The sequence below is a fragment of the Carcharhinus amblyrhynchos genome, chromosome 1 (genome assembly GCF_965287045.1).
Source record: "Carcharhinus amblyrhynchos chromosome 1, sCarAmb.v2.hapA, whole genome shotgun sequence".
Lineage (NCBI taxonomy): Eukaryota > Metazoa > Chordata > Chondrichthyes > Carcharhiniformes > Carcharhinidae > Carcharhinus > Carcharhinus amblyrhynchos.
This window is the reverse complement of record NC_137324.1, coordinates 127,163,690-127,190,603: the sequence shown is the minus strand read 5'-3', so window position 1 is coordinate 127,190,603 and position 26,914 is coordinate 127,163,690. Positions and strand designations below refer to the sequence as shown.

General features: G+C 42.2%; 1 protein-coding gene across 5 annotated transcripts in view; it reads right to left on the bottom strand.

The window, feature by feature from the left end:
• Positions 1-26,914, bottom strand: part of sorcs2 (sortilin-related VPS10 domain containing receptor 2) — a 591,285-nt gene that overhangs the window by 169,814 nt on the left and 394,557 nt on the right. For all 5 annotated transcript variants that reach the window (XM_080192200.1, XM_080192208.1, XM_080192218.1 and 2 more), the window contains one exon: positions 6,478-6,642. In XM_080192200.1, the coding sequence (XP_080048326.1) occupies positions 6,478-6,642 (165 nt within the window). The remainder of the gene's footprint in view (positions 1-6,477; positions 6,643-26,914) is intronic.

The window sequence follows — 26,914 nt, the reverse complement described above, 5'->3', positions numbered from 1 at the left end:
CTTTTTCAGCAAAACTTCACTGTTTAATTTGCTTCCCTTTCAAAAACAAGTTTAAAAATCCTTTCACTCATTTGCTTTAAATTGTAAAACAATTTATGAATAATAAGTGGAAAAAAATAGGAAATAGGATTTCCATATAGGAAAACACGTTAAAGAGGAGATATAGGGATAATATGGCAAGCAAAATGTAATTTAAATTTTATTAATTTTCAGTTAAAATTTTAGGCAACATAACAAAAATTTGTAACTTTCCTGCACTAGTAAAATAGGAAGATTCAGACCCAAATGGATCATTTTAGTCTTCGTCCAAATACAGAAAAAAGAGCTAAATTTCAGAAGTGAGGCGAGGTGAGACTATCTGCCGTTAATATCAAGGCAGTATTTGACCCAATGTAGCATCAATGAGCCCCAGCAAAATTGAAGTTGATGAGAATCAGGGGAGAAACTGTCCATTGGTTGGAATCATAGCAAGCACAAAGAAAGATAGTTGTAGTTGTTGGAGGCTAACATTTCAGACCTGGAACATTGCTGCAGCTGTTCCTCAGGCTAATACTCCAGACTGAATTATCATGAGCTGCTTCAATAACCTCCCCTCCATCATAAGCTCAAGATGTGGGGGTCTTTGCTGATGATTGCACAATGTTCATAAGTATTGTAACTCCTCAGATACTGAAACAGTCCATGCCGACATGCTTAAAGAGATGGTCAGGCTTGGACATTTAAGTGGCAAATATCAGTCATGTAATACAAGAGTCAAGCAATGGCTATCTCCAACAAGAGCAAAGTAACCATCCTCTCCTGACATTTAATGGCATTAGCATTGTTGAATACCCTACCAGTAGCATCCTGGGAGCTTAGCTGGACCAGCCATATAAATATTGTGTCTACAAAAGCAGGTCAGAAACTTGGAATTCTGTGACAAGTAATTTACTTGCTGACTTCCCAAAGCCTATCCACCATCTACCAGGCAGAAATGAGAAATGTAACGGAATGCTCTCCAACTGTCTTTAGTGTGGCTCCAAAAACAGTCAAAAAACTTGACACCATCCACTTGATGGCATCTTGTCCAAACCTTAAACATTCACTCCCTTTACCACTACTGCATAGTGCATACCAACTGCAAGATGCACTGCTGTAACTTAGCAACATCTTCTAAAGCCATGATCTCGACCACCTAAAAAATCAAGGACAGAAGGTGCATGAGAAAACCACCACATGTCGGTTACCCACGAAATTACACACCATCCTAACTTGGAAATGTATTGCTATTCCTTTACTGTCACTGTGTCAAAATCTTGGAACTCCCTTCCTAGCAGCATTATGGGTGTATCTACACCACATGGGCTGCAGTAGTTCATGATTCAACAAGGAGGGGGAGGGGGGGAATTCTCTCATCCTGCCGGCCACAGGAATCGTAGTGGGCAGAGTGGCAGACGACACAAAGGTCCATCGATCTCAGGTGAGATTCTCGGTTTTGGGGGGAGCGCAGCCAGAGAATCCCTTCCAGTATCATTTCATGTGTAATTGGGGATTGGTCATAATTGCTGGCTTTGTCAATGATGTACAAAATCCTATGAATGAAGAAAAAAGTTTCCAAGAGGAAGGAGATACTGAGACTCAGGGGGATGAAATTGGCCTTTGCTCGCAGGATTAAAAGGCTCATAGTGAATCAGCAACTCACTTTTCACATGCTTAATGTACCACTGAGGTCGCTGACAGTGACAGTCCAGGGCTATTAAAGAAGAACATGATTAAGTGCAGCTTTGACAATCTCACCAGGTCACCTACCATTCTCACTAGATTCACATCAAGAACAGTTGTCTAGATAAAGTACTGCAGGTTGTGCTTCAGTAAGTATCATTGCAACCAGGAAGGGACAGATTTTTTCTATGCGAAAAAATAATCTTTGTACAGAGACTCAGCATTGAGATAGTGCCATGGTTTTTGTCAACACTACAGTTTATGGCTCTTTGATGGGCAAATTGCTTGGAAACTTGACATCTATTGGACATAATGCAGGTCGGATGCCTTCTTTGTGCTGCCTGCTTCTTTACATGCAGACAGCACGGAATGCAATGTTGGCTGGCTGCATGCATCAACAGTAGTCCACAAAACAACTTGCAAGCACCACTTAAAGTTACCCTCTAACTCTTAAAGGGGAAATGAATTGTAGTCTGTGCCGGGAATCTTGTGGGAGCTGAATCTGACCCACGAAAGGCAAGAGACTGGCTGAACATGAGAGACGCTGGACATACAGGTATTCTGAAACAGAACCAGAGGTTAGAAGTGGATGAGGGGGGAAAGGACTAGAGGTGTCTTGCAAATTGGGGGACCAGGAAACCCTCCAAGCACTTGATGAAAAGCTGTTGGTGCAGATAGCTATAGAGGTTGAATGCCAGGAGTCTATCCAAAAGGATCTGGGTGCAATGTCATATACCAGCAACTGAAAACTGGCCTTAATGTCTGCCCAAATCATCATAATCCCAATGATGTGGAGTTGCGGTGTTGGACTGGGGGGTAGGCACAGTGAGTAGACTCACAACACCAGGTTAAAGTCCAACAGGTTTATTTGTAGCACGAGTTTCAGAATGCTGCTCCTTCATCAGTTGAGTGCAGGATTTGTTTCACAAACAGGGCATATATGGACACAAACTCAATTACAAGATAATGGTTGGAATAGAAGTCTTAACAGGTAATCAAGACTTTACAAGTGCAGACAATGTGAGTGGAGAGAGGGTTAAGCACAGGTTAAAGAGGTGTGAATTGTCTCAAGCCAGGACAGTTAGGGAGATTTTGCAAGCCCAGGCAGGTCGTGGGGGTTACAGCAAGTATGACATGAACCCAAGATCCTGGTTGAGGCTGTCCTCATGTGTGTGCGGAACTTGGCTATCAGTTTCTGCCTGACAATTCTGCATTGTTGCGTGTCTTGAAGGCCACCTTGGAGAATTTTTACTCGAAGGTCAGAGGCTGAATGCTCTTGTCTGCTGAAGTGTTCCCCGACAGGAGGAGAACACTCCTGCCTGGTGATTGTCAAGTGGTATCCATTCATTTGTTGTTGTAGCATCTGTATGGTCTTGCTAATGCACCATACCTCGGGACATCTTTTCCTGCAGCATATCAGGTAGACAATGTTGGCTGAGTCACAAGAGTATGTACTGTGTACCTAGTGGATGGTATTCTCATGCGAGATGATGGCATCCGTGTCAATGATCCGGAACGTCTTGCAGGGGTTGTTGTGGCAAGGTTGTGTGGTGTCATGGTCATTGTCATCCTGAAGGCTGGGTAGTTTGCTGCAGACAATGCTCTATTTGAGGGTTTTGCAGTTGCTTGAAGGCAAGTAGTAGGGATGTGGGGAAAGTCTTGGTGAGATGTTTGTCTTCATTGAAGACTTGTTGAAGGCTCTGGAGTAGATGTCATAGCTTCTTCACTCCGGGGAAGTACTGGACGACGAAGGGTACTCTGTCTGCCGTGACCTGTATTTGTTTTCTGAGGAGGTCGGTGCGGTTTTTTGCTGTGGCTCATCGGAACTGTCGATCGATGAGTTGAGCGCCATATCCTGTTCTTATGAGGGCGCCTTTCAGCATCTGTAGGTGTCAGTTTGTGTTTATATATGCCCTGTTTGTGAACCCAATACCACTCACCTGATGAAGGAGCAGTGCACCGAAAGCTCATGCTACTAAATAAACCTGTTGGACTTCAACCTAGTGTTGTGAGACTTCTTAGTTGCCTTCCCCAGTCCAACTCTGGCATCTCCACATCATGTCAGAGGATAGCCCTCCTCATCCAGTAGCCATCCTTTGGCTAACCATGGTGACTAAAATGCAGCTGACATAGTATATTTTGCAAAGTGAAGACATCATGACTGTTGCCAGTATGCTGAGCATTGGCCAACATGATTTACACTACCACACCAGTGGAGGGAATAGAATCCCTTTTGGTTCTGGCACCAGGAAAGGTTTGTGTGCAGTTAGTCAATGGCAGCCTGCAACACATTCAAACCTGCAAACCTGGTGAAGCCACATGCTCATTCCTCCTATTTCTTTGTGAGGAGAGGAAATGAAATTATTTTATGGCTGTTTGAATAGCGAGTCTCAGTGACCATTCTTAATGGCAAATTACACGGCATAGCTAATGGCTCCAGCTACAGCCAGGGAAGAGCCAGACAGGTCAGGACCCACATAAGCAAATGTTAATAGCAATGATCATCATTATAGTCATTGGCAATATCCGTTTCCTCCCTGGAGATTAAACTTATGGCTACAGCAACTGGCAGATTTCTGTGAGGATTTCCTAACGACGTGCACAAATCTCACCATTATTCTCCTGACACCCTGGATGAATATGACCTCCTGAAGACAAGGTCAGGCCTAGAATGAAGAGCTTATTGTATGAGGAACAGTTGAAGACTCTGAGTCTGTACTTGGGGCTTAGAAGGATGAAGGGGGATCTTATTGAAACTTACAGGATACTGCAAGGCCTGGATAGAGTGGATGCGGAGACGATGTTTCCACTAGTAGGAAAATCTAGAACCAGGGGCACAACCTCAGGCTAAAGGAATGATCCTTTAATACAGAGGTGAGGAGAAATTTTTTCAGCCAGAGAATGGTGAACTTGTGAAACTCTTTCCCACAGAAGGCTATGGAGGCTAGGTCATTGCATATATTTAAGAAATAGATAGATAGGTTCTTGATTAATAAGGGGATCATGGATAACGGGGAAAAGGCAGGAGAATGGGGATGAGAGAAAAAAACAACCATGATTGAATGGCGGAGCAGGCTTGATCGGCCAAGTGGCTTAATTCTGCTCCTATGTCTTATGGTCATATAGTGGGTGTGGTGGGATCAATAGACGGTCCATGGGATCTTTTGCTCTGCCTTTGGGGCAGCAGGGTGGCACAGTGGTTAGCACTGATACCTCACTGCACCAGGGACCCAGGTTCGATTCCCGGCTTGGGTTACTTGTGTGTGGAGATTCCATGTTCTCCCCATGTCTGCATGGGTTTCCTCCAGATGCTCCGGTTTTCTCCTACAGTCCGATGATATGTGGGTTAAATGGATTGGCTATACTAAATTGCACCTTAGTGTCAGGAGGGCTAGCTGGGTAAATGGATGGGATTATGGGGATAGGGCTTGGGTGAGATTGTGGTTGGTGCAAACTTGATGGGCCAAATGACCTCCTTTTGCACTGTAGTGAATCTATGATTCGAGGTAGGAAAATACGGTCTTCTGTAGTGAACCATTCTCTCCCTCCTCCTCCTCCTTTTTCTTCTCACAGCATTGCATCCATATACATAACAGGACACTCATTGATTTTCTGTGATGCACACAATGACAACCAACTTGAAGTGTTGTTGTGAAAAGCAGAGTGTGCAATGATGTGACTGTGTCATTACGTCTCATTGGCAGCTGCTGCTGAGAAAAGGATGTTTGTTTACAGCTTAAAGAGAAATTGAAGTAAACACATTAGACATTAGTACAGTATGAACCTGTGGTATCTGCTGATACAGAAGCTGTCCCGAGTGACAATAATTAAGCAGAATTTGTGGAAAAGATTGTTCATTGTGCTGGAATTAAGCTATAACTTCCCAACATAGGAAACAATACCCCTTTGAAATAAATACAAGCACAACACAACCGCTGGCAAATAAAGATGCCTTGCAGTGGTAGGACTCCCAAAACTATCATTTTTTCTTACTGTGTGGGTAAAAGTTTAATTTGTCATTCTTCTCTGCCTTCCTCCTTGTAATCTGGTACTGAGCTGCCAGCTCCAGTGGCGAGAGAGTTGAGTTTGCCAACTCTGGTCAACATTCTGGGTTTCATCGCATAACCATTTGTCATAAATGACCTTGGGCGGCACAGTGGTTAGCACTGCTACCTCACAGAGCCAGGGACCAGGGTTCAATTCCTGGCTTGGGTCACTGTCTGTGTGGAGTTTGTAAGTTCTCCCCATGTCTGTGGGTTTCCTCTGGGTGCTTCAGTTTCCTCCCACAGTCCAAAAGGTGGGCTGGTTAGGTGAATTGGCTGAGCTAAATTCTCCTTCACGGTACCTGAACAGACACCAGAGAGTGGCGACTAAGGAATTTTGACAGTAACTTCATTGCAGTGTTAATGCAAGTCTACTTGTGACAATAATAAATAAACTTAAACTAAGCCCCATGCTACCCCGCACCCCCCCAACACACACACACACACACTCGTCAAAGATAGTTGCATCGTTGAAGACCATCACCTCCTCATGCCAATTGAAATAAATTCTTCAATCCCTGACTGGATACTTCTTAACTATCGAACAGCTGTTTTCCCCCATCATCAATAAACACAAGCATTCAAAGAAAATGAGGAAAAATACACTGTTTTAATGCTTGCAGCAATGTCCTAGAGATGAATCTTTAATTTCTGAAGACTCAAGGAGAATCCCAGATGGTTGGCAACCCTGGTGAGAGCTGGCACTAGGACAGAAAGGATTCAGTGTACTTACCCGACCCTCCTTGCTGTACACAAGCAATTTATCTTCTTCTTTCGGGTGAAAGACCAATGTCTCCAGAGAGAAGAAAATCTGTTGTTTTTGAAAGTTGGCTCCCTCATCTGTGCTCACGAAGAGGCTCTGATCACGATCATTCATCGATGAACTGACAAGGATTATCTTAAATAGGAGAGAGAAAAGTGGTCATTTTTTGTATCAATAAAAATTGCTTAAAAAGATAATTTTCCAACTTTGTGCCATCAATGGAGAGCTTCAGCATTGCAGCCGCATATTGGAAATTGGGTCCATATTGTACATTACTGTCGACAAAACATTTACAGAATGCATCTGAATTTCAGACATGGGCCACCAGGGGGTGAGGTTCCACTGCCAGAATTGCGTTGTTAAAAAACTTCCCTATATGGCACAGGACAGAAGAACATTCTCACATGGTGCTTTGCCTGCATTTAAGGCCATGGCAGATTAACAGACTGTCAGGAGGCAAGAGTTGTAGGACAGAAAAGGGAATGACTTGTGTTTACACAGTGTCTTTAACAAAATAAAACGTTCCAAGATGCTTCACAGGAGCAATTTTCCAATAAGACTTGGCACCAAGCCACATAAAGATATTAGTACAAGTGATCAAAAGTTTAGCCAAAGAGATAGGATTTTCCAGCCCCTCCCACCAGCAGGTTCTTCCAATCCCGCTGAAGGCAAGGCCACCATAGGTTCCCCAGTGACAGGGTAGGCACATCATACAAAGTGCTATTGACTTCAGAGGGACGTGAAGACCCTGCCGGCAGCCAATGGCAAGCCACCTCCACTGCAGGAAATCCCTCCACAGAAGATTCGGAAAATTCCAACCAGAGGTTTTAAAGAACTTCTTGAAAGGAAATGGTAGAGGGACTGAGGCTGAGATATTTAGCAAAGGAATGTAGGAGCTTCGGGCCTCAACAATTGAAGATATGGCCACCAATAGTAAGGGAAACAAAATCAGAGATGTAAAAGGAGGCAGAATTACAGGCATAAAGGGTGTCTCAGGAAGTTGTTAGGTTGGATGATATGAAAGCAAAAACGGGAATTTTAAAATCAAACAGGAGCCTATCTGGATCAGCAAGTGAAGGGTGATGTGTGAACCGGGCTTGGTGCAAAATGAGATATTGGAAGCAGAATTTTGGATGAGTTCAAGATAAGAGAGGGTGAAAGTTGGGAAGATATGGCCAAGAAAGCACTACATTTGAGTTGGTAATGAGGTGGGGATTATGTTTTAAGTTTGTGGCCTTACGTTTTTATTTCATGGGTCTACTTGAGTCAAAAAATACCCTAGAGATGAAAGAATAGGCAACAGATCCATTCCTTGACTTCCACCAAACCAATTCTGAAATCAATGTTAATAACTCACACTCTGCCTGATTTTAACCTTTTCAAAACTTAGCCATTTGTACAGAGTTAAAATCAGGCACTCATTCTTTTCCATCCTACATGGGAAAAAGTTCACACAGTGCTCCTTAAATTGTATGACTGCTGCAACTTGAATTGGGATTTCAGCATGAGGGGCTTTGTCAGCCTGAATATCGAGCATTCCAAAGAACCTTACAGTGCAGAAACAGGCCCTTTGGCCCATTGAGTCTGCACCAACCACAATCCCACCCAGGCCCTATCCCCATATCCCTACACATTTACCCGCTAATCCCTCTAACCTACACATCCCAGGACACTAAGGGGCAATTTTAGTATGGCCAATCAATCTAACCTGCACATCTTTGGACTGTGGGAGGAAACCGGAGCACCTGGAGGAAACCCATGCAGACATGAGGAGAATGTGCAAACTCCACACAGACAGTGACCTGAGCTAGGAATCGAACCCAGGTCCCTGGAGCTGTGAAGCAGCAGTGCTAATCACTGTGCTACCATGCCGCCCCCTGGTTCCATGGTGAACGATCAGGAAACATAGAAAATCGGAGCAGGAGGAGACCACTCGGCCCTTCAAACCTGCTCTGCCATTCATTGTGATCATGGCTGATCATCCAACTCAATAGCCTGATCCCACCTTACCCTCCGTATCCTTTTATCTCCTTAAACGCTATATCTAACTGCCTGTTGAAAATATTCAATGTTCTGACCCCGACTACTTTCTGTGGTAGTGAATTCCATCATCTGACCACTCTCTGGGTGAAGAAATTTCTCTCATCTCTGTCCTCAGCCATCTATCCCGTGTCCTCAGAATGTGAATCATGGTTCCGGACACTCCCACCAATGGAAACATCTTTCTGGCATCTATCCTGTCTAGTCCTTTTAAGCTTATATAGGTTTCTATGAGATTCCCCTCATTCTTCTGAATTCCTGCAAATACAATCCCAACCAACTCAATCTCTCCCCATGCCAATCCTGCCATCCAAAGGATCAGTCTGGTAAAGCTTCTCTGCAGTCCCACTAGGGCAAGAACACTCTTCCTCAGATAAGGAGACCAAAATTATACACAATATTCATCTCACCAATGCCCTGTATAATTGGAGCAAGACTTCCCTGCTCCTGTACTCGAATCTTCACGCTATGAAGGTCAACATACCATTTGCTTTTTTTACTGCCTACTGCACCTACATGCTCATCTTCAGTGATTAGTGTACGAGGACACCCAGGTCTTGTTGCACATCTCCCTCCTAATTTATGGTCATTTAGATAGTAATTGCCTTCCCATTTTTGCTAAGTTGATTGGCCTCAACTTTGATAAGGATATAACTGGATCCACCTTTGATCGGGGCAGGATTGAGCCTGCTTTTGATGCCCTCCCAAAAATGAATATTCTAATAAAAGTCTCCATCCAAGGTCAGACACTGACTGGGGTTCTGAGAAATGTGACACACTCCAGTAAAGGGCAACTTCTTCAGGAAAACAATACAGAAATGAGGGATGAGCAGTAAATTAAAAAACATTCTGAAATTTCAGCAAAACAAGTTCTCCCAATTTTCGTCCATAACCTTAATGAAAGATTTTTGCCCTTCTTCTCAAGCTGCAGCAATCAATTTGGAGAACCTCTGCAGAAATTTCAGGCAATTTTATTTACTTCTAAGCAAACTAAACTGAAAATGTCAAAGAGCTATATTAGACTCTCTAATGACAGGCATAGATTTCTTCCCAGTTTCTACCATCAGGGAATAGATTTAAAATAAAAGTCAAGTCAAAACTAAATTTGGGGTTATTTGAATACATCACAAAATGGCCATTCTATGTTCTACAGAAGTTCCACAGCACGGAGTGTTACTGAAATGAATGTCTTCCCATCTGTGCTGCCATGCATTAGGTATCTCTCTTTATATCTGGTGTGAGACCATTTTGCTGATGCTGATCAGATGCACCCGTGCTCTCGAGCATAATTTACAATTAAACAAACAGCTTTGACAGAAATCTGAAGTGCTAGTTGAGGTTATTAAAAGCACTCAAAGTAGCCTACATACTGAAAGAGCCTTAAGTTGTCTGCTGTATTAATCTTATTGATAAATCACTCATCTGAGACAATGCCCTTTAAACAAAAGCAAACAGAATCTGCTCTGCAAAAGCATAACTATCCATATGGAATACTAATTCTAGAAATCTACCCAGTAATTTACTGGGCATTAAGTAGCATACTGTGAAAAGTGCAATGTGCTATCAAGCTCAGAGGAATGTCTTTCACATATTGAAGTCTGCACAAATCCATCAGTTCATTTACAGCATTCTCTCAGAGGGCTTCAGGCTGGACAAAATATGAAGACTGCAAATAATTGTGAGTGTGCTTAGAAAGGTAATTAATCTCAAATTAACACATTTTAGCACCTCCAGAATTCCATGCACCTACAAATTGTTGTCATTTGTTTCAGTTATCTCATTGAAAGGAATTAATATCTTATTTAATGTTCAAAATAGACAATAGAAGTAATTCACTATAGATGGTTACAGTAGATAACATGAATTTTTACCAAGACTTTTCCTCCTACAAGTTCTACTTGTTACCATAAAATGAACCAGGTGACAAGATGGGGCAGCCTGTAAACTTGTCGAAAGATGATGATGGCCATTTATAGTTGGCAGAAATAGGGAAGTGTACATTCAAGCAGGTTGGAAAAACAAGAACTTTCCTCACCCTGACCTGACCTAATTACCTGCAGTCTGATTAACGGACAAAGAAAATGCACCAAGTAAGCTTGCCCTTCCTGGACGTACTTTGTTTCAAATATATATATTGTAATGAACACAAAGTCTTAGATGGATATTTCCTGTGATGTGACTTGGCCAAGTGCAATCAGCACAAGCTTGAGTCCACACCCACCACCATTCAGAAATCAATCAGGGAAATGCATACCAATTTTGTGAGGCGGGGGGAGAAATACAAATTAATGCCAGACGAAACAGTTACACTGAATCAGATGGAAATCAGCAGAGGCTACCTTAAGTTGGCAATGCTAACCCACAACCATAACTAAAGCTTTTCCTAGGACAACATATTAAGATTACAAGTTTACATAATCAGTTTCCATTATGACGCTAGACAAAGTAATTGATAATGGTCATTATGGGCAGAAAGCACATGCAGATGAAGATTTTTAATATATGATAGCTATTCATTTGAAGCCAAGCTTTTGTCCAAATCAATTTCCAATCTGGACTCACTTTGTCTATTAAAGTTAGGCTTGTGGTATTCAGGAAATACACCCAAGAAAAATCTGATTGCTGTCACATCAACTAAACCAGTTATTTCTTAATGGTAAGCTCTATTCATTAATTTTAAGCTTTCTCAAGCTAACACATTGTGAATATTCTAACAGTAATCTGTGAACGTCAAATTACTGTTACTACATAGCCCCAGCTGTACAGGTGTGATATATTGTCGAGCACATTCTAAATGACTTAATTTCAACGGAAGGTATTGAAAAAGACAAGTAGCATTGTAAACACAAACGTAGCATCCCTTGCAATAGAAATAAAGCACACCAAAAGGTAGCCTCAAAGGAAGCAAAAATATTAGTAATCTCAGAGTCGTTTTACTTTTGGTGCCAGTTTGTGCATGATAAGGGATTCTCCTCAGCCCCCACCTGCAGATTGCGTGCTCAGATGAACAACAGCTTGCTAGTTCATCTGCAAGATAACATATTGGCTGAGCATGTACTTTGACAGTCAGGGGTATGAAGTTGTCCTTGGACACCCTCCCAGCCCCAAAATCGGACTATTTCCTCTCAGATATCGGTTAACTTTAATTATTCATTTCCACTCCAAGGGGCTATTTTTATGTAGAAGGTACAATTGGTATCAAAATAGACAAAATTAATCATGTGCTCCTCTCAAGTAGCTGATTACTTTTACTAAATAAATGCATAAAACACTTAATCCAGCTTACATTTCCACATATATCACAACAATTCATTTGCTCGATTGAACCTCTAATCGTCTTATGCATACTTGTGCAGTAAGAAAACATGCAAACTCTTTAGTAAAAATAACATTTTACACATCAGTGCACAGATTAAATATCTTAGACTCTTGCAGAATTTAATCAACTGCTGTACAAGGATTTCAAATACAGTACCTGACACAGAAACCCAGAACCACATTAAAAGGCCCAATAAAGCTTTAGTAAATACTCCACATATTGGAGGCAATTCTCTCAAAAGAATTTGAAGTATTGAATTTGTATAAAAACTGGAGTAAGAGAATCATCGCCATTGTCTGTTATTCTGTAATGTGTATTTTATGAGCAGATTTATAAAACAACTTACATTTATATGGAGCCTTTAAGATACACTCCAAACATTTCACAGTGGCACAGTCAGAAAAATGGATGTTAAACTAAGAAAGGACCCATTAAAATGGATGACTATATATAGCTTTGTCAAAGTTGGATTTTAAGGAGGTTCTTAACAGAGGAAAGGGAAGCAGAGGTGCAGCGGAATTCAGAAATTGAATTCCAGAGTGTCCCAACTAAGTCGTTTTAAGGCATGATTGCCAATGATGAGGAGTTGGGGAAAGGAAGATTCACCTAAGGCTACGGTCAGAAGAATAACAAGTTTGACAGGAGTAGGAGGTTGTAATTCTCAAAAATGTGAAGGGGTAAGAGCATTTAAGTCATAAAGGATTTAAGATAAAGGATGAAGTTTTTAAATTTGAGACATTTGAGCACCTGGAGCTAATGTAGGTCAGTGAAAAGACAGGGGTGATGGGTTTAGACAGTGCAGGATAGGAAACAGGCAGCAATGTTTTAGACGAGCTGAAATAGAGATGGGAGGCTAGCCAGAAGAGTGTTGAAATAGTCAGGCCCAGAGGGAACAAAGGGATGGAATTTCAATGTCTGGTATCCAGTCCCTCCCTTTGCATTACATCCAAATATCTCCCAACACGTCTTTTTACTTTTAAATGGTGCACCACAGTGTTTGACCTTTAAATATGTGTCAGTCACAGCTGTAAAAAAAAACATTCTGAGTATGCAAGAATAACTTTGCAAGATTCCATTAATTATACTAAGCAGCAATCAAATCAATATTTGACCTAAAAAAATTTTCCTCAATTTAAGAATTGTTTTCATTTCAACAGTAAGGCAAATCGCAGACAGGCGAGTGCACAAGTCTTATCTTTTGCTTTTCTAACCTGCATACTCAAAAGGCAAGGACATTAAACAATCTTATCATGGATACTGTATTAAAAATTCACATTGCTATTAATTTGCACAATATTTACACTGACTTTTATACTGAACCATTATTAAATGGGGTGGCACAGTGGTTAGCACCAGGGACCCGGGTTCAATTCCAGCCTTAGGTCATTGTCTGTGTGGAGTTTGCACATTCTCCTCGTGTCTGCATGGGTTTCTTCTGGATGCTCCAGTTTCCCCGCACAGTCCAAAGATGTGTGGGTTAGGTTGATTGACCATGCTAAATTTACCCTTAGTGTCAGAGGATTGACAGGGTAAGTATATGGGGTTACAGAAATAGGGCCTTGGTGAAATTGTGGTTGTTGCAGACTTGAAGGGTCGAATAGCCTCCTTCTGCACTGTAGGGATTCTATGATTCAATAAACATTTTGCTATAGCAAGATTTTTCTGAGCAGTGTGCAGAATTATTTAAGGCAATTTATTGGAGAGTTATGAAGCAGGTTAGCTTATTAGGACTTCTCACCCAGGGACCTGGACTTGAATTCACTTCAGATCAAACATCTCTGCTTTCTGGTGGCTGCAGGATCCTTTAGTCACCTGTGATTTAGTCCTCAGAAAATGAGAGCGTTAAGTACAAAACCACTTGCGACCAATAATAAATTGTCAATCACAACAGAGGACGTGGATCAAAGGCAGAAAAATGATTTTGAGGTACAGATCCACCATGATCTAATCCACTGTTGGAAGAAACTTCAGGGACTGAATAGTATACTGTGCTATGTTTCATTCAGAAAAGAGCATAATGTTGTTGCCAGAAATGGAAATATGATATGCTTAAATTAATGTTGTTCTGAAATTGGACTAAAGTTGTGGGAGCTTAGTCAGGAATGCTTGGATTACTAACAAGAAAATCAAACATTACTTATTGTCTTTGGATCAGCATATCATGTCCAATCTGTAAAGCATAAAATTTTGCATAGTGAATGCGTGTGAATGTCTTGTTCTGGTCATCTTTGGTTGCTGTTGTTGAGAGTTTAAAATTGTAGTTGTCCACCCATGTTAAGGAATTGAGGGTCCATCTTGATTGGTCTTTTGCAAGTATTGCCCAGTTATTTGTGACAGTAAGTAGTTCTGCAATATGCTACAATCCTGATAATAACAAGGGTACATTCTGAACCACCTCCATTCTTCCTTTGACTATACTTTTACTGTTTGTTCAAGAGCCATAGGGTTATGCTGCAACTATATAGGACCTTGGTGAGACCACATTTGGAATACTGTGTGCAGTTCTGGTCACCTCACTATAAGAAGGATGTGGAAGCATTGGAGAAAGTGCAGAGGAGAGTTACCAGGATGCTGCCTGGTTTGGAGGGTAAGTCTTATGAGGAATGGTTGAGGGAGCTGGGGCTTTTCTCTTTAGAGCGGAGTAGGATGAGAAGTGAGTTAATAGAAGTTTATAAGCTGATGAGGGGAATATATAGGAGGGATGTCGAGGTAGATTCTTTACTCAGAAAGTGGTTGAGGTGTGGAATGCACTACTTACTGTGATAGTGAGTCAGACACTTTAGGAACTTTTAAGCAGTTATTGGATAGACACATGGAGCACATGATAGGGAGTGGGATAGCTTGATCTTGGTTTGGACATAGCTCAGCACAACATCGAGGGCCGAAGGGCTTGTACTGTGCTGTACTGTTCTAAGTTCAATGTTCATAGAAATAATATTTTTAGGTTCTCTTTTATGTTAAGTGCTAATATATGCTTGGATTTTTTTTTGTCTTAGCATTCCCTTTTTAGATTTCCTGTGCACTCTCTGTACTCAGCTTGGTACTCTACTGTTATTTATATTTGTTATAAACCGTCTTTTGTTTCATCTTGATTTTATACCCTTAGACATCCAGGAGGTCCTAGTTTCAGATGATCTTCCTTTATCCAGTGTAGAACTGCTTCCCACCCTCTACCCACACCATCTCCTCCCTGGAAGCCCCATTGTTTGATTATTGTTTTATCTAACATTCTTGTGATTTTAATTCCCCAAGCAACACCCCTTTTTAAACGTACTTCACTGTCCTCAAGTAGTTGTTGCTCAATTTTTCATTGTTCTTTTCCATAACTACATTAAACCTAAAGATATTGTGATCACTGTTCCCCAAATGCTCTCATGCTTCACTTGCCTCATTTAATTCCCAAAACTAGATACGTATTTATTATATTGTAGAGTGCTGCCCATTAAAGCCTTTGTAGAAAGTAATTGCATTGAAAATTACATTAGTAGTTCACAAAGGTATGAAGGAGAAGGAATGTATGTGAATGCTTGTGTAGATGTGCATGTTTTGTTAAAGGTTCACATCACTGCTGTGCAAAAAAGACCTTGTCTACTTTGTAGTACTTTTGAAGTTGCAACTGGATGAAATTAAGGCCGACAGAGGTCACAGCAAATCACCCAATTGGCAACGGAAGTATGTTGGCACAAATCCATGCTACAACCAGCTCAAGTTGAAAGAGATATTTTTCAACAGTTCAGGTTTAATTTCTATGGGTCTTTGTTTACAGTGTTTGAAGAAAACTGAACAGTATTCTAGTTGGAATGGAGAGTCTGTATTCAGGGATGTCATAATCTGTTCTGTCACTGGGTACAGAGCTGCTATTGAAGGTGACAAAAGTTCTCCTAGGGAGAGCAGGTAATTCAACTTCCTGCACCACTCACTTGTTCACACATGCGCAAAAAACAGGAAGCCTAATTTTAAGCACTTCAACTTTTTTCCCATATTATCCCCTCTGGGCATTTTTGAACACCAATCAGGCAGTAATATTTTATTTTTAAAATATGCAAAGATTTGCATGAAGGAAATGATGCATATCCATTTTTCACTAGAAAAAAGACATATTCTAATGGATTATCATAGTAACAGGAACATTAAAAATAGGAGCTGGAGTAGGCCGTGTGGTCCTTCACACCTGCTCCTTGAATCAGTATGACCTTTGGGGACCTTCTGCCTCAACTTCACTTGCTTGCCTATTTCTCATATCCCTTGATTGCCTTAAAAAGCAAAAGCAGAATTTTAAGTTCTGTGGCTATTGGGTTTATAGGCACTGGAGGGACCACTAAATTTCTTGGATGGCTTTCAAACCAGGTTCCCACCCATGCCATCTGTAATTTTATGGTGGGTTGGGCATTGCCGAGGCTGACCCACCCTTGCCCCAAATGAAGCCCTTAGGTGGCCTATTAATTACCACTCGAGGACTAGTTGCCAGCAAGTCTCAATTTTCAGGCTGGCAGGAGGAGTTCCAGACCCAGAAACTGATCCTACCCAAGTCTTGGGTGGTATTGCAGAGGTGAGGGGCAGAGGCATACCTCAATCAACAACCTCCTTTCAGTCTTGGGCCAGCCCTCTACAGGGTCTGGACTCAGTGCGTGTGCCTCCTTGACTTCTCGGTCTCTCTACCAACAGCTTCACCCAACTTCTTCTTTGCCCTCCCATGACTCATCCCTCCTCCCTGAAGTGAGGCATCCCCACCTACTTGTTCTGGACTCCTGGGGCTTGAGACTCTGGAGACTGCTTGCAATCCCAGTCCTGTCCACTAGAACTTCTGGTGTACCTGGGATGAGATGGCTGGTGGCCAATCAAATTGACCAACAGTTCTTTGAGGTGAGAGGTATCAAACCCATCTACAGTCAATTGACACTTGGAGCATTAATTGGCTGCAGGATAGCCAGTATCAGCAGTTATGCATTTGCAGCCAATTTTTCCATTGGTGGGAAAGGAAGTCCTCCACTCTCATTCTAAAAACACGTTTACTACCTCAGCCTTAAATATACTCAAGTTGCTCCTCCTCAAGTCTCTTCAGAGATAGTTACACAAAGCTGGATGTTTGGGTGAATTCAGATGCTTGTAGCAAAGTTAAGATAAAGTACATTACATCAAACAGTCCAAAAATCAATAAGGATCAATAATCCATAGCACCATTCTACAGTTTGCCTGTGTCTATTCCTTCTTGTATTGACAGAAAACTATTTCCATTCTTTGTTCCATTTGTCGCAGTGAATCAATAGAACATCTGATCAGGAGCACAATGGAGAGGACATTTGTCTTTCAGTAAAAGTTGAATGTTGTCTGCTTTTGTTCATGAAAGCATTGTTTCTACTATTCTCTATTCTACTATTCTCAAAACAAAGATTCCTTCTTCCTACTCTTCGGCTGATGGCAAATAAGACTTTGAATCTCTTACAGTACATCCGAAGTGGAGATGCTTTCATGGGTTCAAATGCCACCACAGCAAATGGTGGAATTTTAATTCAATTTATGAATCTGGAATATAAAATTACAAATTAGCACTGCTGCCTCATAGCGCCATAGACTTGGGTTCGATTCCAGACTTAGGTGATTGTGTGGAGTTGGCATGTTCTCCCTGTGTCTGTGTGGGCTTCCTCCTAGTGCTCTGGTTTTCTCCCACAGTCTAAAGATGTGTAAGTTAGGTGCATTAGCCATGATGGATGTGCAGGGTTATAGGGGTAGGACAGGGAATGGGCTTGGGTAAGATGCTTTTTCATGCAGGAGTAAAGAAATAAATTTCTGTTCCTGGATTACAGGTGAAAGAAAAGATTGTTGCAAGCTTTTCTGCATTAGAAATGGGATTTCCTTCTAATTAAATAGTTCAATTTTCAGTTGAAATCATTGGGAGAGAGAAGAATAAACAATTCTACCCAGAAGTATACCAAATCAATGTTTGCAGCTCCCTGGAGGCGCGTGTGTCTTTCCATCAGGAACCAGTGCTGTCTGCAGTCACAATCAGTTCCACAGTGCCTGGGGAGCAGGACTAGTCACAGGGTTATCTTCTGCATGACTGAGGAGAATTGCTACTCATTAGTCTGGGCTTTGTACCTCAGCTTGTAATTCAGACCAAGTGAGGGGAGGGGGAGAGCTGGTTATTTGCCTCAGTTAAGTGTGGCATCAGAGCACAAAATCTTATATGGAAGCTGAATTATGAAAGTACTAGCTGAATTATGAAAGTACAGTTATTGTTCCTTCAACAAAGGAAGCAACAATAATTATTTGGTTTACTTGTCGATAAAGCAGTGCAGCAAACTGATAAACGACTTAGTGATGTGCCACGTACAGCTGTGTCCTTGGTAACTGTTAACATGCCTTTAATGGCTGAAAATTTTCTGGAGATTCAAATTTCCATTAGAAATGAGCATAAAACCAAGTTATTAGTGAATCCACTGGATTTAAATTGGCATGTGGAACTATCAAGCCAGGGGACTTCAGCATTGGTGATCATAAAGAGTGACCAAGATTGCAACTTTATGTATGAGGAATAATTTGGAAAATTTGAAGTTCCAGGCCTGACCTTCAGGTGTTAGGACTACAAATATCCCATAGAGGTGCGTTTGATATTGAGAGAGACCAATAATAAATTTAAACTATGGAGAGAGATTGTCACTCTAATTATTGAGAGGACAATGGGACTTTACCACTGTCCTATAGAGGACAAAACTCCAACAACACTGGGTTTTAGAGCAATAGGATGGTTTGGATTTGGCCAGGCATCTGTCACTTCCAGTACTATCAGGGATATATTAAGATGGAAGATTAGTAAACAACTCCCCACATTACCTGAAGACCTGCAGACCTCCTTTACTAATTCTCTGCATAGAATTATAGAAAACCTACAATGCTGACAGTGGCCATTTGGCCCATTAAGCCTGTGCCGACAACAATCCCATCCAGTCCATCTCCATAACACTGCTGCCTGGTGTCAAGAGGGTTGATGAATAGAACCTTTTTTTTCTTGATGCTCAGTAGAAAGAAAGATGTGTATTTATATAACCTCTTCCACAACCCCAGGGTGTCCAAAAGTGCTTTGCAGCCAATGGTATACTTTTGGAATATTGGTACTGTTGTGATATTGGAAACAAAACAACAAAGTCCCACAAACAGCAATGAGGTATTGTCAAAACAATCTGATTCTTAGTGATGGTGGTTGAGGGATAAATGTTGGCCTGGATACCCAGGACAACTCCCCTGCTCTTCTTCAAAACAGTGCCACGAAAGCTGTTAAATTCACTGGACAGAGCAGGCACGACCTTAGCTTGATATCTCATTCAAAAGAAAACATCTCTGACAGTGCAGCATTCCCTTAGTTCCTCAATGGGGTGGAACTTCAACTCTCAATTTATTGATTCAGAGGCAAGAGTTCTACCAACGACCAAATGAGCTGCCAAGCATTCAGCATGCTTGGTTTCATTGGTCAGAACATTGAATACAGAAGTTGGGGCATCTCGTTGAAGTTGTACAAGACATTAGTAAGGCCACACGTGGAATACTGTATACAGTTCTGGTCACCCTATTATAGAAAGGATGTTATTAAACTACAATGCGTGCAGGAAAGATTTACTAGGATTGCTACCAGGACTTGATGGTTTGGGTCATAAGAAGAGGCTGGCTAAGCTGAGACGTTTTTTCCTGGAGCATAGGAGGCTTAGGGGTGATCTTATAGAGGTCTATAAAATAATGAGGGGCATAGATAAGGTAGATAATCAACATCTTTTCCCAAAAGTAGGGGAGTTTAAAACTAGAGGGTTTAAGGTGAGAGGGGAGAGATACAAAAAGTCCAGATGGGCAATTTTTTCACACAGAGGATGGTTTGTGTCTGGAACAAGCTTCAGTGGAGGCAGGTACAATTTTGCCTTTTAAAAAGCATTTAGACAGTTACATGGGTAAGATGGGTAGAGAGGGATAAGAGCCAAATGTGGGTAATTGGGACTAGCAGGCGACGGTGCAGAGGGACCTCGGGGTCCTTGTGCATGAGTCGCAAAAACACAGCCTGCAGGTGCAGCAGGTGGTCAGGAAGGCTAATGGGATGCTGGCCTTCATAGCGAGGGGGATTGAATACAAAAGTAGGGAGGTCTTGCTGCAGCTGTATAGGGCATTGGTGAGGCCGCAGCTGGAGTACTGTGTGCAGTTTTGGGCGCCGTATTTACGCAAGGATATTTTGGCCTTGGAGGGAGTGCAGAGGAGGTTTACTAGGCTGATACCGGAGTTGAGGAGGTTGAGCTATGAGGAGAGGCTGAATAAACTAGGCTTGTACTCATTAGAGTTTAGAAGAATGAGGGGAGATCTCATTGAGACGTATAAGATGATGAATGGGATGGATAGGATAGAGGTGGAGAGGCTCTTCCCGCTCAGAAAGGACAGCAGGACGAGGGGGCACAGCCTCAAGATAAAGGGGGAGCGGTTTAGAACGGAGTTGAGGAGGAACTTCTTCACTCAAAGGGTGGTGAATCTCTGGAATTCTCTGCCCGTTGAAGTGGTGGAGGCTGCCTCGCTAAATATTTTTAAGACGCGGATTGATGGGTTTTTGATAAGCGAGGGGATTAAGGGTTATGGGGAGAGGGCGGGAATGTGGAACTGAGCCACGACAGATCAGCCATGATCTTATTGAATGGCGGAGCAGGCTCGAAGGGCTAGATGGCCTACTCCTGCTCCTATTTCTTATGTTCTTATTATGTTACTGGGTAGCATGGACAAGTTGGGCCATAGGGCCTGTTTCCATGCTATAAACCTTTATGACTCTAACCGAGCCACAGCTGAAAGTCATAGAACTCCTGGCAATGACATCTTTATTAGCCAAAATGAAAAGCCAATATAGTTGTTTTGTAAGTTTGGTAAAATTCATTTTGGAAACAGGCACAACAACTACGTTCTTCACACAGAAGCAACTAATTCAGTCCAACTTGTGGGAATTGGTGGCCGTCCATAGATCACATTGGTTCTGTGCAAATTTGTTGGTTGCACACCAAAATCATTTATGCTACCAAAGGGATGCCTCTGCAATTGGTAGAAAATATTGGAAATCCACAGGCAGGTTCTCAGATTCTTCAATTCATTAAAATAAACAGGAGGTTGTGGGGTGGTTGCTTGGGACTTTCCATTACATCTGTGGTCAGCAGGAATGGCTCCCCATTGCTTATATCGGATTTTAATCATGTTTCGCAGCACATTCACGTGTACCGCAAGCATGCAACTGGAACGAATTGAGCTGCTTGGCCCAGAATGCACTGTAGCAGCTGCACTGTCATTTCCTTATGGAAGGCAAAGATTAGGCATCGATAAATAACTATTTTTGCAACAGATGTGCTCTCTTGATTTTCTAAACTGCACAAATCTTAAGAATTTTAAACCTTACTTCTGTAGTGAACATAAGAAATAGGAGCAGGAGTAGGCCATCTAGCCCTTCGAGCCTGCCCCACCATTCAATAAGATCATGGCTGATCTGTCGTGGCTCAGTTCCACATTCCCGCCCTCTCCCCATAACCCTTAATCCCCTCGCTTATCAAAAACCCATCAACCCGCGTCTTAAAAATATTTAGCGAGGCAGCCTCCACCACTTCAATGGGCAGAGAATTCCAGAGATTCACCACCCTTTGAGTGAAGAAGTTCCTCCTCAACTCCGTTCTAAACCGCCCCCCCCCCCTTTATCTTGAGGCTGTGCCCCCTAGTCCTACTGTCCTTTCTGAGCGGGAAGAGTCTCTCCACCTCTATCCCATCCATCCCATTCATCATCTTATATGTCTCAATGAGATCTCCCCTCATTCTTCTAAACTCTAACGAGTACAAGCCTAGTTTATTCAGCCTCTACTCATAGCTCAACCCCCTCAACTCCAGTATCAGCCTAGTAAACCTCCTTTGCACTCCCTCCAAGGCCAAAATATCCTTGCGTAAGCGCAGCGCCCAAAACTGCACACAGTACTCCAGCTGCGGCCTCACCAGTGCCCTATACAGCTGCAGCAAGATCTCTCTACTCTTATATTCAATCCCCCTCGCTATGAAGGCCAGCATCCCATTAGCCTTCCTGACCACCTGCTGCACCTGCAGGCTGGGTTTTTGCGACTCATGCACAAGGACCCCGAGGTCCCTCTGCACTGTCACCTGCTGCAGTTTTTCGCCACGTAAGTAATAGTCCTTCCTACCATTATTCCTACCAAAGTGGACCACCTCGCACTTGCCAACATTAAATTCCATTTGCCAGTTCCTGGCCCATTCGCCCAGCCTATCTAGATCCTTCTGCAGACTCTCCACACCCTCTGCGCAATTTGCCGTTCCACCAATCTTGGTGTCATCAGCAAATTTCGACACCATACACTCGGTTCTCTCCTCCAGATCATCTATATAAATGGTAAATAGCTGAGGCCCCAGCACCGACCCCTGGGGCACTCCACTAGTCACCAACCGCCAATCCGAATAGCACCCATTAACCCCCAGTCTCTGCCTCCTATTTGACAACCAATCCTCTATCCACACTAACACCCTACCCCCAACTCTATGCCCCCTTACCTTCTGCAATAACCTCTTGTGAGGTACCTTGTCAAACGCCTTCTGAAAATCAAGAACGACCACATTCATCGGCTCTCCTCTATCCACCGCCCTAGACACATCCTCATAGAACTCCAATAAATTTGTCAGACACGACTTCCCCTTAACGAAACCGTGCTGCGTCTGCTCTATCAAGCAATTCCCCTCAAGATGCCTTGCTATTTCCTCCTTGATGACGGATTCTAACATTTTACCTACAACAGACGTTAAACTAACCGGCCTATAATTCCCTGCCTTTTGCCTGCCACCCTTCTTAAACAACGGCGTAACATTAGCCATTTTCCAATCTTCTGGCACTTCCCTGGAACCTAGCGACGTTTGGAAAATAACCACCAAGGCATCCACTATCACCTCCGCCATTTCTTTCAGAACCCTCGGATGCATTCCATCCACTCCTGGGGACTTGTCCACAATCAGTCCCTCCAGTCTGCCGAGCACTGCCTCTCTAGTAACAATAATGTCATTGAGACCCTCCAGTCCTACCATCTTTCCATATCTAACACCCGGCAAATTATTCACGTCCTCCTCCATGAAGACCGAAACAAAAAAGTTATTCAAGACCTCAGCCATTTCCCCATCCCCTACCACTAAGTCCCCCCTCTCATCCTCTAAGGGTCCAACGTTCACCCTAGCCAGCCTCTTCCTTTTTATATATTTATAAAAACTCTTGCTATCCTTTTTTATATTAAGGGCTAGCCCAGCTTCATAGTTTCCCCTACCCTTCTTTATCAACTTCTTTGTCAATCTTTGTTGACATTTAAACCTCTCCCAATCCTCTTCTCGCCCACTACTCTTAGCTACTCTAAACGCCTCCGCTTTTAATTTAACACTTTCCTTCACCTCCTTCGTTATCCACGGCTTATTACCTCTCCTCCTACGGTCTTTTAAACCATCAGAATAAATTTCTGCTGAGCACCAAGAAAGATCTCCTTAAAGATCCTCCACTGCTCCTCAGCAGACCTACCTTCCAACGCGCTCCCCCAGTCAACATTCACCAATTCTTCTCTCATCCTACCGTACTCCCCTCTGTTCAAACAAAGGACGCGTGTCCGGGAACCCACTTTCTCCTCTTCCATCTGCACCAGAAACTCCACCATACAATGATCACTCTCCCCAAGAGGATCCTTCACCACAAGGTCCCTAATTCTACCCGCCTCATTACATAACACCAGATCCAAGATAGCTTGCTCCCTCGTCAGCTCCAACACACACTGTTCAAGGAAACTATCCCGACAGCATTCCAAGAACTCCTCCTCGAGCCCACCGCGTCCAACATGGGTCGACCAATCAATATGTAGATTGAAATCCCCCCAGTGGGGAAATACTCAAAATAATTTTCGAAGAAGCTCCCCCATCAGACTAGAAAAACAGTTCTCATTTTTTTATCATTTTAAGCCAAATTATTTCAAGTAAAATTCGTTCTTGTAGCTTCTGACATAGTCTGATTAAAAATTGGATGAGGATACAAGTGTGTGTGTGGCGCATTTTTGTTTTCTCTCATTTATTCAGTTGTTCTTTCTCTTGGCTTTTGAGCCTTTGTTTCCTTCATTTCTTCCCCTTTTCCCGCTCTGCTGAATCTTTTGCTTTGCTCTTCTCTTCAGGCCATAAACTAGTCTGTCACTTTTGTGCAGAACTGAGATGATGCTGCTTAAGGGTTCATGGGTTTGCAGCAACACATTAGTATGGTTAGAGGATTGCTTTAAAGAACAGAAAGCCAAGAGTTGGAATAAAGACATCATTTCTGGGTTGACAGGCTATTACTTTTAGGATGTCATAAGGATCAGTGTTTGGTCTGCAGCTATTTACAATTTATATTCATGATTTCTGATAAAGGAGAGACTGAGTAATGCATCCAAGTTTGATGATGACACAAAGTTAGGTGTAAAAGTAAGCTGCGATGAAGGATACAAAGAGTCTGCAAAAGGGACATGGACAGGTAAAGTGAGTGGGCAGGAAGGTGGCAGACAGAGTACAATGTGCGGAGGTATTGGGTTAATCAGTTTAGTAGGAAGAATAGAAAAATAGAATATTTTTAAAATGGTGAGAAACAATTAAATTTGGTGTTCAGGAGAATTTCTGTGACCTTGTATGCAAAACACAAAGTTAACCATGAAGGTAAAAAAAGTAATTAGAAGGACAAATCCTATGTTTGCTTTTTTTAAACAACACAAAAAACACAATAATGAAACCTTGCTAAAATTCCACGGCGTTTTAATGAGACCACTTTGAGGGAACTGTGCACAGTTTTGATATGAAGGATATACTTGCCAAAGAGACAGGGTGCAACAAAAGTTCACTAGATTAATTCCTGGCGTAACAGCATTGTCCAATGATGAGGGATTAGATAGAATAGGTATATGTACTCACTGGAGTTTAAAAGAATGTATGCAGATCTTACTGAATTCTTAGGGGTGAATTTTTCAGATGGCAGGGACACATCCTTCAAGTTTGTTCAAGAGATGATGACGTTTCCTATTTTGTGATCTGGGTAGGGTTTTAGTCGAGTGGAATGCAGAGCATGGAAATTATTTTAATAACAATAATTTTTAATAATTGGCAGACAACGTATTCCTGCTGACTCCAGCAGGCCCACGCCATTTCACACACAAATGAGCACTGATTGACAGCAGGTGGGATTTCCATCTGCACTTGGGAGGAAGTCCCATCTTGGAGAGCTGTCGGTCAATTGTCCAGCCCAATTGAACACAGCGCTACAATGGCCAGAAGAGACACTGCAGCATCATGCGGGATTAGGAGCAGAGAGCTAGTGTGATGTAAATAGCAAGGGTCGTGGGAAAGGGAGGGGAGGGTATGGGATGTCCTGGAAGTTTGTGGGAGGAATGGGGAGGAATGGGAGGGAGTAAGCATTTAATCAGAGGATAGCTGGAGGTGTAAGGGGTAAAGGGCAGAAATTTGAGTATGTCCAGTCTGGGATGGGGTGGAGGGGTGGACTGTGCATTCCTAGTCCTCTAGTCAGAAGGGGCTTCTGATAGAGGACCCCTTTCCCACCCAAGATCAAGAACAGCTTGAATAACTTGAAGTTTGTGTGTGACTGGAACGGAAATCAGAGTGTTACGGTTTTCATCTTTAAAAAGCGCCAGACAGATGATATTTGGTTCGTCATTAAAATTGACGCTTCAATGAATGCACACAGATAAAGTTGACCACATGCTGCATGGAACTTGACGTTTCTTGATCTGGTAAAACCATGGAAGAATTATGCATCATCCAGTCAAAGAAAGAACGTGTAGGATACAGGGTGCAGGGTTAGATTAAACATTATGGAATCTTTGCCATTTTCCTTTTCAGAAAGCCAGGGAGAAACTTTGCAGAATATTTCCTAAACAAATTAAATATGATTGATTGCATATTGTTTCTGGCAGGATTGAACTCATTCTTCCTTCTACCTTCCTATGATTTGTTAAATTCAGATGACATTTTTTTTGTTCAGTTTTTATTCAGTAAATTGGACTGCCTTGGATGTTTCCTCCTTTTTAGTTTTAGTTGAGTTATAGCTGCATACAACAAACTATAACCCACAATAGCAAGTAATTACTGCATGCAAATTCACTTCTTCATTCATTGCAACATGTTTAGGAGAAACAGGACGAAGAGGAAAAGGGCAAGTAACCGAGGCAGCTACTTTCTGATTAGGCTGCATGTAAAAAAAATCTATCCTACTATAAATGGAGCCCCAATTGCTCATTCACCAGCAGTCCTGATTTTTGACTGTCCCTCTTTCGTTGACCATCAGTGTGTCAGCTTAGCCATAATGCAATCAATGTTCTTCTGCAGAACTCCCCATTGAAATGTTCATCTGAATTACTGCAGGATATCCAGTCTCAAAATAATCAAATTCTAAAATGTCCTAAAGTCGCCAGCAGAGCTCTATCTGGTTAGCTCTGCAATGACATTTTTTTTTAGGTGAGATGAGATTAATTGAACGGAATCTTTGACAGGACAATTTACAAAAAGGAACAGGCATCATGGCCCTATTCTCATTCTATAATTTTTTTCTGTGCAAAGTGGGCAGATGAATCCTATGAGGACTGTGTGGTCTGTTACTTTAGATACTATTCATATCAGGCTAATTGGGAATCCAGACGGAGCTAATTCCATTTTTGATTAGTGTACAAAAATTGAGCAATATGACATGGGGTTTCAACGTGAACGTTAATATCTTTGTTGGTACAAATGTAAGAAAAGATATCAGAATGTGCATTTACCCATAGCACATGGTGCCATTCACTGCACTCATGTCGTCTTTTGAGCATCACATATCAATTCTAAGATACACTGCAACAGAAAGAATTTCACTCCAGTGACCATAGTCACTAAAACTTATAGATTAAATCTTAGTTATCTGGCAACAATCACAGTGCTTTCATTCCGCAGCAGGCCCCTGTGACAGCTGAATTTGAGCCACTGTGGCAAACTCAATACACTAATGGCGTGACT